General features: G+C 42.8%; 1 protein-coding gene across 1 annotated transcript in view; it reads right to left on the bottom strand.

Annotated features, from left to right (window-relative positions):
- LOC122542683 overlaps positions 1–13,440 on the bottom strand; it is a 66,507-nt gene that overhangs the window by 28,909 nt on the left and 24,158 nt on the right. Inside the window, exons 8-10 of the mRNA XM_043680660.1 lie at positions 11,371–11,512; positions 10,240–10,420; positions 427–703 (exon numbers count right to left, since the gene is read on the bottom strand). Of these exons, the coding sequence (XP_043536595.1) occupies positions 427–703; positions 10,240–10,420; positions 11,371–11,512 (600 nt within the window). The remainder of the gene's footprint in view (positions 1–426; positions 704–10,239; positions 10,421–11,370; positions 11,513–13,440) is intronic.

The raw sequence follows: 13,440 nt of genomic DNA, 5'->3' as shown, positions 1-13,440 counted from the left end.
CGGTGGCAGGGGAAGGTGCCAGGATGGGAGGGTGGGTTGTAGGGGGGGCGTGGACCTGACCAGGTAATCACGGAGGGAACGGTCTTTGCGGAAGGTGGAGAGGGGTGGGGAGGGAAATATATCCCTGGTGGTAGGGTCCGTTTGGAGGTGGCGGAAATGTCGGCGGATGATTTGGTTTATGCGAAGGTTAGTAGGGTGGAAGGTGAGCACCAGGGGCGTTCTGTCCTTGTTACGGTTGGAGGGATGGGGTCTGAGGGTGGAGGTGCGGGATGTGGACGAGTACTCTTCATCAGGAATGAGCAGTTTGACTGGGGTCCCTTGGTTGAGGTCCGCTGGGGTGAGATCGCCATTATGGATTTCTACCTTAGTAAGAGTCAAGAGGGAAGAATCATTTGAATTATTTAATGGAACACAAATTCTCCTTACCTTGATGAGAGATTTGTGAGGAGCTTTTATATCCATTTGGAACAAGTTGCCGACAATCGGGAGTGCAGGAGGAGCTGGAGGAAGTCTGCCGTACTGGGGCCGTTTGCTTTTGAGAAACCACAGAAGAAGCAGGACACTTAGCAAAGCTAAAAGCAAGGTTGTAGCTGGATTGCTGGAATCCATGGTGATCGCGTAAGAAATGAAAATAAGTTCCTGGAGGAGCAAATAAAAGCTGTGTTCTGGTTGCGATATTTGGCGAACTATCTGCCAGAGAAGACTAAAACGTAAGTTTCACTTAATTAAATCATAGTGCGATTAATATCACAATCAGCAACGCCATAAGTTTCAAGAATTAAAAATCCATCAGCACTGCAAACCTTCCTTCACTCTATTTAAATGAGGAGTACTAAAATAAAACTCGGTTAAGACAGAAAGCTGTACGTTCCATGACACTCGTCAGTAATGTCGCTTTCGTTTTTTTTGTACAGTTCAGGATTCAGCCAATAACTGTGCCACCCTGCAGTCTGTCAATGCTTTTTTTTCCTTACAGCCAATATGAGCATGCGTCGTCTCGGAAAAGTTGGCACACCCTGGAAAAAAATGACCTCCCAAAAATAACACTGATGGTGCTTTTATAACTTAAGCTCTCAATAAATCCAACAGCCTTGCCTGTAATGGAGGGGTGACTGCACAAAACAATTGGAAGTTTGAAAATGCATGCAAGATTGAAATGCATAAGTATAAAGATTTTTAAAGCTAGGTGTGGAGACAAGCCCAAAAATTGGGAGGGACCTCTACTCGAATGCAGGTTGGGTTTTCTTACAAGGTTACATTCTTTTAATGTTTTTGCATTTACATGTGCAGGTAAGATGACAAATTTCAGTCTGAGCAGGCAGACCCAGCCTGGAATATCCACACTATATTTAAAAGCCAGACCGGAATAACACTTAGATTAGATTAGATTAGATTACTTACAGTGTGGAAACAGGCCCTTCGGCCCAACAAGTCCACACCGACCTGCCGAAGCGCAACACACCCATACCCCTACATTAACCCCTTCACCTAACACTACTTAACTCTCTGCAATCCAGGAACACCTTCCTTTTGCCTATCATCCCCATCCTCTGCATGACATATCAGAGAGCCTGCAAATGGCAGTGTCATGGTTCAGCAATGCTTCCTAAAGGTGCTGCTTTGAGGAGTTTGTAAATTAGAGGTGACCTTCTGTCCAAGAGATGGAATGGAATCTGTCCAGAGTCAGTAAAATGGCCTGGATAAAGCTGGCTGCAGCAAACAGTCCCTCTGGTGACCACTATAGCATGACTGGACAAGTGCTCCACTGTCTACTCAGTGTTTTGTGCCCCAATGAGAGTGAGTTAATATTACAAGTTTGCTAGTGCTCATGAATGCCACATACCAGATTGGCTTCCCGGCATCTCCATCATATGCCTCATTGCAATCCACATCTGTCAATTCATTGAACCTATCTGTGTTGTGTGGCTTATACTGGAGTACTACTTCTCGCCTATCTGCCAAGGCTCACATTTAAAAACCAGTGTCTGCCCACACCTGGCACCACTTGCAACAGGGCATGGACACAAATCCAGAAGCTTGCATATGCAATGATTTTGCCAGTATCAAATACATGTATGTATAGTCAGGCACCACACCATGATGTAGAATTCCAATGACACCTTACACAAATGAACTACAGATTTGCAAGAAAGAAGTGCACAATTGAAATGGAATTCAGCAGGAGTAAGGGAAGGATTGAGGGAGAGGAGGATGAGGGGATGTGATAGCCCCTACAAAGCCCAGGGGGAATCACTAATTTATCTCCTTGTGGGTCTTCCTGACTATGAGTTCCCTTAGTAACAGGCAATGGCCTACCCAGTTGGAACTCATCACCTGAGCCCAAAATAAAGCAGACCCAGCAGTGCTTGGACCTGACATCGTGCACCAGTTGAAGGATGCTCAGGTACGTGATGGAATCTTGTCTGCATGTACCCCTGCTCAGACGAAATTTCACATTGGCCCCAAAGTCCTGAACCTCACTTGGGAGCCTGCACCCCATAACCTGAGCAACCTCCTGAATGTATGTACTATGAATATGAAAAAAAGGTAAAGGTCTTGTGGCAGTGCCCCTACCTCTGACCCAGGAAGTCCAAGCTCAAGTATGTTACATCTCTCAGATCAGGTTGATTAGAAAATACATAAAGCAGACTCAGGTGTTGGATCTGCCAAACTGTCTGTGTTGGATTGGAACTAGCCTATGTATGCCACAAGTAGTGGCTCTATTTTGGAGTTCAACAATAAAAAAATTTTTTAAATATTTTGGTGATGCTGCACAATGGCTCTGTGGTTAGCACTGCTGCCTTACAATGCCAAGGACCCAGGTTTGATTCAAGCTTGGGCCACTATCTGTGTGGAGTTTGTACATTCTCCTCGTGTTTGCATGCAGTTCCATTACAGTCTAAAGATGTGCCAGTTAGGTGGATTGGTCATGCTAACTTGATCTGAGGTGTCCAGGGATATGCAGGCAACGTGGATTAGGCATGGTAAAAGAGGCATAATGGGTACAGGGTAGGGGAGGTGGGTCAGGATGAGATGCTCTTCAGAGGCTCAGTGCAGCCCTTTCTGCACTGGAGGGATTCTATGAATCTGTAATGTTCCTTTCCATTGAGTTTACTGAGTTATTACAGGCATGAAGAGGGAGGATGGATGAAAAAGAAGAGCAAGAGAAATGATGGGGGGAACCAGATAGGTGGTCAGTGAAAAGGTGAGGGGATGATGATGGGACCACTGTTTTCTTTCCCTTCCTATCACACTCCCATGTCCCCATCACAGCCTCTCCAATCCCTCACCAGCCCTCTCTCCACCATTTAGTCCACAGTCCTTCACTCTGCCATTACAGTTCACATCACGTATAAAAACAGGCCAAGACTCAGGTATCCTTTGTCTGGACTCATGCCTCCTTGTCTGATGCTGTTAATTAATGTAACTAATTGATCCCCACCATTTTTCATATTGGCAATAAACCTTCACTTAAATGTGTGTGTGCTGTTCCTAACAAGCACGTATCCACAAATTTTGAATTGGTGCATAGTACACATGCATGTGGTGTCACTAGAATTGGCCCATTTAAAATGGTAAAGGAACTGCAACATTCAGCAGCTCAGGCATCACCAATTCCCTGACCTTTCTCCAGAACTAGGGAACCAACACATCACATCGCCAATCACCAAAAAGTTACGTGGAACAAGGACGACACCACAAAAGCTGGGTTCAAGATGAAGACCTCATACGGGTTTCAGATATGCGCATTACATAAAACTTGATAGATTCCCATCACCTCTAACTCCTTTACCACATTCAGTTGCCTTTCATTCAGAGCTCTTTAACTCATAATCTCCTCCATACCACATTCTTCTTGCAAGTATTACAGAGGGTCAATTGCAGCTCTGGGGATTCACATGTTTATTCCGAAAATGCAGCTGAATTGTGCACATACCCATGCTAATGTCTCCTAATGCCTATACATTCCACACATGTAGAACACACACAACCAGCATGCATGCATACACACAATGGGTGGCATGCCAGAAATCAGAGTGCCAACAACATTTGAGGTACAGGTTGCCAGACTGGTAGGGGCTCACAGGACATCTGCATATGTGGAAGGAGAGATTAGATAGTTGCAGCCATCTAGTGAAAAATCCTCCAAGCAACTATTCCCAGCAACATCTCAAAGTCTTTGGTAAAGGTGTCATTTTGTGATACTGACAAATCTTTGTTTTCCTTAGTATCTTTTGGATCCTATTCAAAATACAGTCCAGACAAGGACGAACCTCAGTAACCCCAGGCCTACCTCGCTTGCTGCACATAAACACACCATTTTCTCGAAGGTTGCTCATATTATTTAAGCATTTAAGTCCTGTGTAAATGTAGGAAAATGGCAGAAAACTTAAACACAAAGAAATTTGAGAGTATTTGTGCACGAAACACAGAAAGCTGGCACACAGCTGCCGCAGATAATCGAGAAGGTTAATGGAATTTTGGCTCTTATTTCAAATGAGTTAGAGTATACAAGTAGGGAAGACATATTGCAACTGTACAAGGTGCTGGTGAGGTCACATCTAGAGTACTGTGAGCAGTTTTGGTTCTGTTATTTAAGGAAAGATATGATTTTATTGGAGGCAGTTCAAAAAATGTTCATTAGGATGCTCCCAGCAATGGAGGAATTGTCTTATGAGCAAAGGCTAAACAGGTTAGGGTTCTACTCACTGGGGTTTAGAAGAATGAAAAGTGATCTCATTGAAACATATAGAATTCTTCAGGGGATTGACAGGATAAATGATGAGGGAATGTTTACCCTCATGGGAGAGTCTAAGACCAGAGGACACAGTCTGAGAATAAAGGGGCACCAACTGAAGTCTGAGATGAGGAGGAACTTCTTTCAGAGGGTTGAGAGTCTTTGGAATTCCTTACTACAGAGAGCTGTGAGGGCAGAGTCCTTGTGTATATTTAAGGTTGAGATAGATAGAGTCTTGATAAATCAGAGAATCAAGGGTTACAAGGAAAATGCAAGAAAGTGGACATGAGGAATGTTGGATCAGCCATGATCCTACTGAATGTTGGACCAGGCTCGGGTAAACCAACCTACTGCTCTTCCTGTTTCTAAAACTATGTACAAATAATAAAACAATTAAGACAAGTACACTGATGAATTCCTCACACACATTTATTACATAGGCTGTTCAAAAACAACATTCACCAATCTTCATGAGAATTAAGAAGACAATAAAATCATTCAAAACTGCACATTATATACAATTTCAGAACAAGCAAAGGTTTTTTTTGGGACTGAACCTTACATTTTTTTGGCTAAATGTTAAGGTTTATGGAGGAATTCTTGCTGCATAGCCTACTGAGATTGTTTATCATATCTTACCAAACGTGCCTCATTAACTTTAGTACCCTGCCCTAATATCTGATTCTGTCCCCATCTTACCATACACTATTCCTGGAGCAATGTGCCAGTCAGTGGATACCCACTGAAAGACCACGACCCCTGGCACTATTGCCATTACTTAAAAGGCAGCTGTGTGCCTGGACAAGCACTGATATTTTGAAGCTTCTCTACTTGGTTAAGGAAACAATCTGAACATGTCAGAGAAAGGAAAGATGGTGCCACAATGGAGATGGAAATGTGTTGCTGGAGAAGCGCAGCAGGTCAGGCAGCATCTAGGGAACAGGAGAATCGACGTTTCGGGCATTAGCCCTTCTTCAGGAATGCCCGAAACGTCGATTCTCCTGTTCCCTAGATGCTGCCTGACCTGCTGCGCTTCTCCAGCAACACATTTCCATCTCTGATCTCCAGCATCTGCAGACCTCATTTTCTCTGCCTCAATGGAGACCCAATTGAGGGGGTGGTGCAAAGTAGAGGCATCTTCTTCCTGGTGGGCCAACAGACCTTATTAAACTGGTCTGAGATCACCATCCAGGTCCATGGTACAGTGAAACAGACAGCAGTGCCATAAGGAGGTAATGACCTTCTCTGCTTTGCCAGGATAAGTACCATACTCTTCACTTTGCTACCTTACATTCACTATCTCTACTACTGCAACCACCTCTGATCCAGGTTCATGCTCTACCACTTTCGTTATTGCCTACAAGATATTTTCAGACGCACTCTCCCCATCCTCCCACACTATTAAGCCTGCATGGCCTCTGCACTGCCACCCACCCAGCTGAGATACGTCACTACCTTTTGATCACCTGCACGAGCACTAATGTCTGTGCTGTCCACTTTAACCTCACTCGATCCTTCCTATTCTCTCATTCCAGGAAAGACAGCCTTCAATAAGAAAGAAAAAGATCCAGATGGTTGCCGGAATGCCTAATATTAAAATCCTCAGCCACTACGAGAATAGAATTTCAACCAATGCAGGAGAAAACTGGGACTGCAGCTGTGGAAATGGCAAAATATTCATGCCCCCACCTAACCAAGTAAACACCATTCTGCTATAATAAAAAAAAGAACTGCAGGAGCTGGAAATCTGAAACAAAAACAGAGATTGCTGGAGAAACTCAGCAGGCCTGGCAGCAGAGTTAACAGTTTGGGTCCAATAATTCTTCTTCAGAATTCCATTCTGCACTCCAAGTCTCACAGTGTTCCTTTTACTGATGTCTTTCATTGAACACTATCGTAACCATCTCTCTCTTTTGCCTTGAAAGTACTATTGGTACATTTACCTTCTCCACAGAGAAATGGCCATCGCTACCAGAAACCAACTCCACAACCTCTGAGGACTAGAGTACAGAGGCCTCAGAGAAAGCATCAGCAAGTTTGCCTCCTGCACTGCTCCACAATTCAGTGGGAATATTAGGTTTAGAAAGTTTGGGAGCACCTCATTGCAACAACTCTGCATTTGGCCAAGGAATAAACATCCAGACTGCTAGCACTCAGAGGACTCGGAGATAAGACAGTCACTCACCTTGTGATATCAGCAATCAGGGACTATGGGGGAGGAACAGGAACAGAAGATAGGAATGTGGGATGGAATGGCCCTTATTACCCAGAAGCTGCAGCAGGGCAGTTACTCATGCAGTGACCTGGCTGTCTCCATGGGCAGGTTAGTGGCTGCCATGGGGAGCCTGGTCCAGCATCTCAGTGTCTGCTGGAGAGGTGCACACACTTACATTCCATCACCACAGCCACTGGTCCTTATGACTGAAGACATGGTGACAGATGTCAGGGAGCCTTGCACCCACACACCAAGTGTCCCTTCCTCAAAATGAGACAGAGCTATTCCAGGAGGCACCAACTGGAGGAAGAACCATACAAAGCCACCTCAGAAATCTCCTCTCAGAACTCTCCAGAGATGACCAGACCTTCCACTTCCACCCCATCTGCCCCACTTCACTTCTTGGAAGTCGTAACCGAGGGAGGTTTGCTTGCCTCTGGCAAGAAGATCCTCAATATTTCTGGGCTATCCAAAAGCAGGAAGGCAGATTATTATCTGAAAGGCGATACATTGAGAAAGAAGAGGTGCGACAAGACCTGGATGTCTTTGTACATCAGTCGCTGAAAGTAAGTATGCAGGTGCAGCAGGCAGTGAAGAAGGCAAATGGTATGCTGGCTGCATAGCTTGAGAATTTAAGTACAGGAGCAGGGATGTCTTGCTACAAATGATTAAGGCTTAGGTGAGACCATAACTGGAGTAGTAGACCATAACTGCGCAGTTTTGGTGTTGGTATCTGAAGAAAGATGTTCTGGCCATGGAGGGAGGGCAACAAAAATTTACCAAACTGATTCCTGGGATGGAAGGACTTACATATGATGACAGATTGGATCAGTTATGGCGATACTAAGTGGAGTTTAGAAGAATGAGCATGAATCCTGTAGAAACCAAATTCTAACGCGGCTAGGCAGTATACTTACAGGAAGGATGGGTTAGCAAGTTTGCAGACGACACAAAGGTTGGAAGTGTCGTTGACAGTATAGAGGGCTGTTGTAGGCTGCAGCATGACATTGACAGGATGCAGAGATGGGCTGAGAGGTGGCAGATGGAGTTAAACCTGGATAAATGATGCATTTTGGAAGGTCGAACTTGAAAGTTGAGTACAGGATTAAAGACAGGATTCTTGGCAGTGTGGAGGAACAGAGGGATCTTGGTGTGCAGGTACATAGATCCCTTAAAATTGCCATCCAAGTGGACAGGGTTGTTAAGAAAGCATATGGTGTTTTGGCTTTCATTAACAGGGGGATTGAGTTTAAGAGCCGTGAGATCTTGTTGCAGCTCTACAAAACTTTGGTTAGACTGCACTTCGAATACTGTGTCCAGTTCTGATCGCCCTATTATTTTAGGAAAGATGTGGATGCTTTGGAGAGAGTTCAGAGGAGGTTTACCAGGATGCTGCCTGGAATGGAGGGCTTATCTTACGAAGAGAGGTTGACTGAGCTCGGACTTTTTTCATTGGAAAAAAGGAAGAGAGGGGACCTAATTGAGGTATAAAAGATAATGAGATAGAGTTGATAATAGATAGAGTTGATAGCCAGAGTCTTTTTCCCAGGGCAGAAATTGTTAATGCGAGGGGTCATAGTTTTAAGCTGTTTGGCGGAAAGTATAGAGGGGATGTCAGAGGCGGGTTCTTTACGCAGAGAGTTGTGAGAGCATGGAATGCGTTGCCAGCAGCAGTTGTGGAAGCGAGGTCATTGGGGATATTTAAGAGACTGCTGGACATGCATATGGTCAGAGGAATTTGAGGGTTTGTATGTTAGGTTTACCTTGCATGAGGATCAATGGTCGGTACAACATCGTGGGCTGAAGCGCCTGTTCTGTGCTGTACTGTTCTATGTTCTATGATATTCCCAATGAGCCAGGGGGGCCACAGTCTAAGGATATGGAGTAGACCATCTAGGACTAAGATGAGAAATCTCTTCACCCAGAGAGTGATGAGCCTATGGAATCCTCTGCCACAGAATGTGGTTCAGGCCAAAATATTGAATGTTTTCAAGAAGGAATTAAATTTGGTTCTTCGGACTAACGGGATCAAACAGTATGGGGGAGAAAGCGAGAATAGGGTAATGAGTTGGATGATCAGCCATGATCCTGCTGAAGGGTGAAGCAGGCTCAGAAGGCCAAAAGGCCTCCCTCTGTTTCTATATGCCACGATGGTCGTGAGGAGTTGACAAGTGGCAGATACTAATGTCTGTAGATCAGGGGTGCCTGTGGCTGGTGCCTGTGGATTCTCCCTGAAATGGTGTTTGGTGGCTACTTGCAGCCTGTGGTGAGCTGAAATCACCAGGTGCCTGCTCTGATTTCGTGTCAAGAATTCTCAATGTCTAGCTTATTTGGCACATTTGATGAGATAGGAAGCTGAATATGGATGAGTCAAGTTGCAGCATTAATAAGGGACTTAACAACCTATAAACCTGTTTAATTGACAACTCACTGCCAAGCAAGAAACTCCCCTCACCATAGAGTCATAGAGTCAGAGATGTACAGCATGGAAACAGACCCTCACTTGTCAAAAGCCTAAAAGATGCAGCAAGATTTCCTGCCATCGAGATAGGCCTCACCAGCCTTCTCATCTAATTCTGTCACAGATCTTACTATAACCCACATCACTCAGCCCCTAAAAGATTCTGCCCATTATGTTCAAATTTGTGTTATATTCAGTCACTTCACATGGTCAACCTTCATTAATACAACATTTCACTGGCTTTAAGTATCTGTTATGATGCCAGTAGAAAAAAAATATTATAAGCCTATTTTGACAAAGGTCTGATAAACTTTTTAATTACACATTTCCATTATCACATGTGAATTATTGTGAATTCTAAACTACTTCATTGTATTTTTAAAAAATGAATATTTGACTTCATTACTATAATAAAATACTGCAGATACTGGAAGATTGAAATAAAACCAGAAATGCAGGTCTAAAAGCATGTACAGAGAGAGAAACAAAATTAATGTTACACATGGATAACCATTTACCTGTATTATATGAATTTAATTAAGCTATTCCTTATTAAAATTAGTGTTTTTCACCAAATGCTGTTGTTGTAGGTCACACTCGTGGCAAGTTAGTAATTTCTATAAACGGTTGGTATTGTGACTGTGAGAAAGGTACTCATCCTGTGTGCTGAAGTTTGATCTACATTTAGATTGAGTGAATTTGTTAAAAAAGAACACAGAATATGTATATTCAAGATTAGTCCATAATTTATAAAGAAACTACCGAAGCTCTAACATCATCTGCTAAAATTCAGTTGATACAACACAACGGATGTCCTGCTTGAGTTAACGAGAAATAGCACAAAACTTGTACACGTGGGGTATATGCAAGATGCCACTCGAAACCGATGAGATGTTAATATCCTTGTGGTCAATAACAGGGTTGAAGACAAAGTTCTGAAGCAGAGTTGTCAAAAAAAGGAAAAGTTCCATGCGAGCCAAGGACTCTCCCAGACATTTCCTTTTCCCTGTAAAAACAGATGTTATTAAGCAAAAAACTCAAAGTATTTGACGGTTGATTGCTTTAACATATGTGGCATTATGAATAGGGGGCTGAATCTGTTTCTGTACATTTTGTGTATGAGTCTAATTCTTATCAAACTGGGGGAAATAATGAAACATGCCCGTGACCCACAATGGGACAGTTCACACAATTGTTCCTCTGTCTAAACCATTAATTTTGATTGAAATGCCTTACTACACACACAATATAGATATGATTTGGAGGTGCCGGTGCTGGACTGGGGTGGACAAAGTTAAAAATCACGCAACAACAAGTTATAATCCAACAGGTTTATTTGGAAACACTAGCTGCTTCTTCACCAGGTGGTTGTGGAGCAGTTCTGCTCAAAAAAACACTTGCACACTCTGCACACTTCATTGATCAAGTTCACAATTTCCAACTTTTCCACAGTAAGTAGTTCAGTATAAATCCAAGTAACTATTGAGTCCAAACTGAGCAGGTTTGTAACTCAAACCTCTCTTCTCCCATGACTTCTTTGAATTTTTAATTTATATGTGCAATTCCATATTGTTTCTGAATTCTACTTTTGTTATGGGCCACCATTTCTCTCAGTGGTATTATTCCCACAGATATCAATTCAAAAGACATATTTATACCAATTTAAAGATTATTTCAAATGAAATCAGATCTTCAGCTAACTACTCACACTCGACCTGGTGTGGTTAACTTGACCACTAACATTTCAGTACATTGCTCATTCCAAAGAACAGAAATGCTCTTTATAACAGCGGAGGTTTTATGTCATATAGCAGTCAGACTGCATGATAGCCAACCTGTCTGTGAAATGATAGGGATTAGTCTTGTTTCTTCATTTGTCTCTCAAAAGCATATTTACTACTGACCGGAAGGTAAGTAAAACTTCAATTAGACAGAAATGAGAAAGAGAGTCCATACCTGCAGAGAATGGCATGAAGCTTTCACTATTTTTGAAACATCCATTTTTATCAAGGAAATGATTTGGGTCAAACGAATCTGGTTTCTCCCACAGGCTGGTGGATTTCAGAACAGAGGAAAGTACAGGAATCACAAATGTGCCCTAAAACAAAATTACCGCAGTTCAGCAAGGAAAAAAGCAAAATTTACATTTGTAACAAATGAACACTTGAAAAACATAGCAACATGAGACAGTGAAGTGAAATTAGAAATCATCTATCTTGGTGATTTAGTGTAACATCATATTTGATATTGATGCAAGAGAGCAAATCTGATTCTTGAACTTAACTGAATTATTTGATCTTAACCAGAGTGGCAATGGACTTGTTACATTTGAACTCACTGTCGCTGAGAAAAAAATCAGCTAAATTTTCCCATTGGGTTAAATCAGCTTAGTGTCATCTTTCTCAAGTTTCATGGAGATGTTCCCTCTGTGACGCATTATGAGTTTTCAAATGTTATCTCCCCAAATATCATCTCATTATCTATGCACCATGCTTCTATGGCACACCATCATCAATTCTCCAACTCGCTGTAGATATACGTACTCACCATAGAACATAACAGCGCAGTACAGGCCCTTTGGCCCTCGATATTGCACCGACCTGTGATACCAATCTGAAGCCCATCTAACCTATACTATTCCATGTACGTCCATATGCCTGTCCAATGACGACTTAAATGTACTTAAAGTTGGCGAATCTACTACCGTTGCAGGCAAAGCATTCCATACCCTTACTACTCTCTGAGTAAAGAAACTACCTCTGACATCTGTCTTATACCTATCGCCCCTCACTTTAAAGTTGTGTCCCCTCGTGTTTGCCATCCCCATACTTGGAAAAAGGCTCTCCCTGTCCACCTTATCTAACCCTCTGATTATCTTATGTCTCTATTAAGTCACCTCTCAACCTTCTCTCCAACGAGAACAGCCTCAAGGCCTTCAGTCTTTCCTCGTAAGACATTCCTTCCATACCAGGCAACATCCTAGTAAATCTCCTCTGCACCCTTTCCAAAGCTTCCACATCCTTCTTATAATGCGGTGACCAGAACTGTACACAATACTCCAAGTGCGGCTGCACTAGAGTTTTGTACTGCTGTAGCATAACCTCATGGTTCTGGAACTCAATCCCTCTATTAATAAAAGCTAAAACACTGTATGCCTTCTTTACAACCCTGTCAACCTGGGTTTACGCTCATCTACCTGTTTGGTCACCTTCTCAAAGAACTCAATAAAGTTTGTGAGGCACGACCTACCCTTCACAAAACTGTGCTGACTATCCCTAATCAAATTATTATTTTCTAGATGATTATAAATCCTATCTCTTAGAACCTTTTCCAACACTTTACCAATAACTGAAGTAAGGCTCACTGGTCTATAATTATCAGGATTGTCTCTACTCCCCGTCTTGAACAGGGGAACCACATTTGCTATCCTCCAGTCTTGCACTATTCTTGTAGACAATGGTGATTTAAAGATCAATGCCAAAGGCTCGGCAATCTCCTCCCTGGTTTTCCAGAGGATCCTAGGATAAATCCCATCCAGCCCACGGGACTTATCTATTTTCACACTCTGCAGGATTTCTAATACCTCTTCCTTGTGAACCTCAATCCCACCCAGTCTAGTAGCCTGTATCTCGGTAATCTCCTCGACAACATTGTCATTTTCTAGAGTGAATACTGTTAAAAAATATTCATTTAGTGCTTCTAATATCTCTTCCTTGTGAACCTCAATCACACCTAGTCTAGTAGCCTGTATCTCGGTAATCTCCTCGACAACATTGTCATTTTCTAGAGTGAGTACTGTTAAAAAATATTCATTTAGTGCTTCCTCTATCTCTTCTGACTTCACACACAACTTCCCACTACTATCCTTGTTTGGCCCTAATCTTACTCTCGTCATTCTTTTATTCCTTAAATACCTATAGAAAGCCTTAGGGTTTACCCTGACCCTATCCGCCAACAACTTCTCATGTCTCCTCCTGGCTCTTCTGAGCTCTCTCTTTAGGTCTTTCCTGGCTACCTTGTAACCCT

Source organism: Chiloscyllium plagiosum, chromosome 41 (genome assembly GCF_004010195.1).
Source record: "Chiloscyllium plagiosum isolate BGI_BamShark_2017 chromosome 41, ASM401019v2, whole genome shotgun sequence".
Lineage (NCBI taxonomy): Eukaryota > Metazoa > Chordata > Chondrichthyes > Orectolobiformes > Hemiscylliidae > Chiloscyllium > Chiloscyllium plagiosum.
Note: the sequence above shows the minus strand (reverse complement) of the source record. Positions and strands in the feature narration are given on the sequence as shown.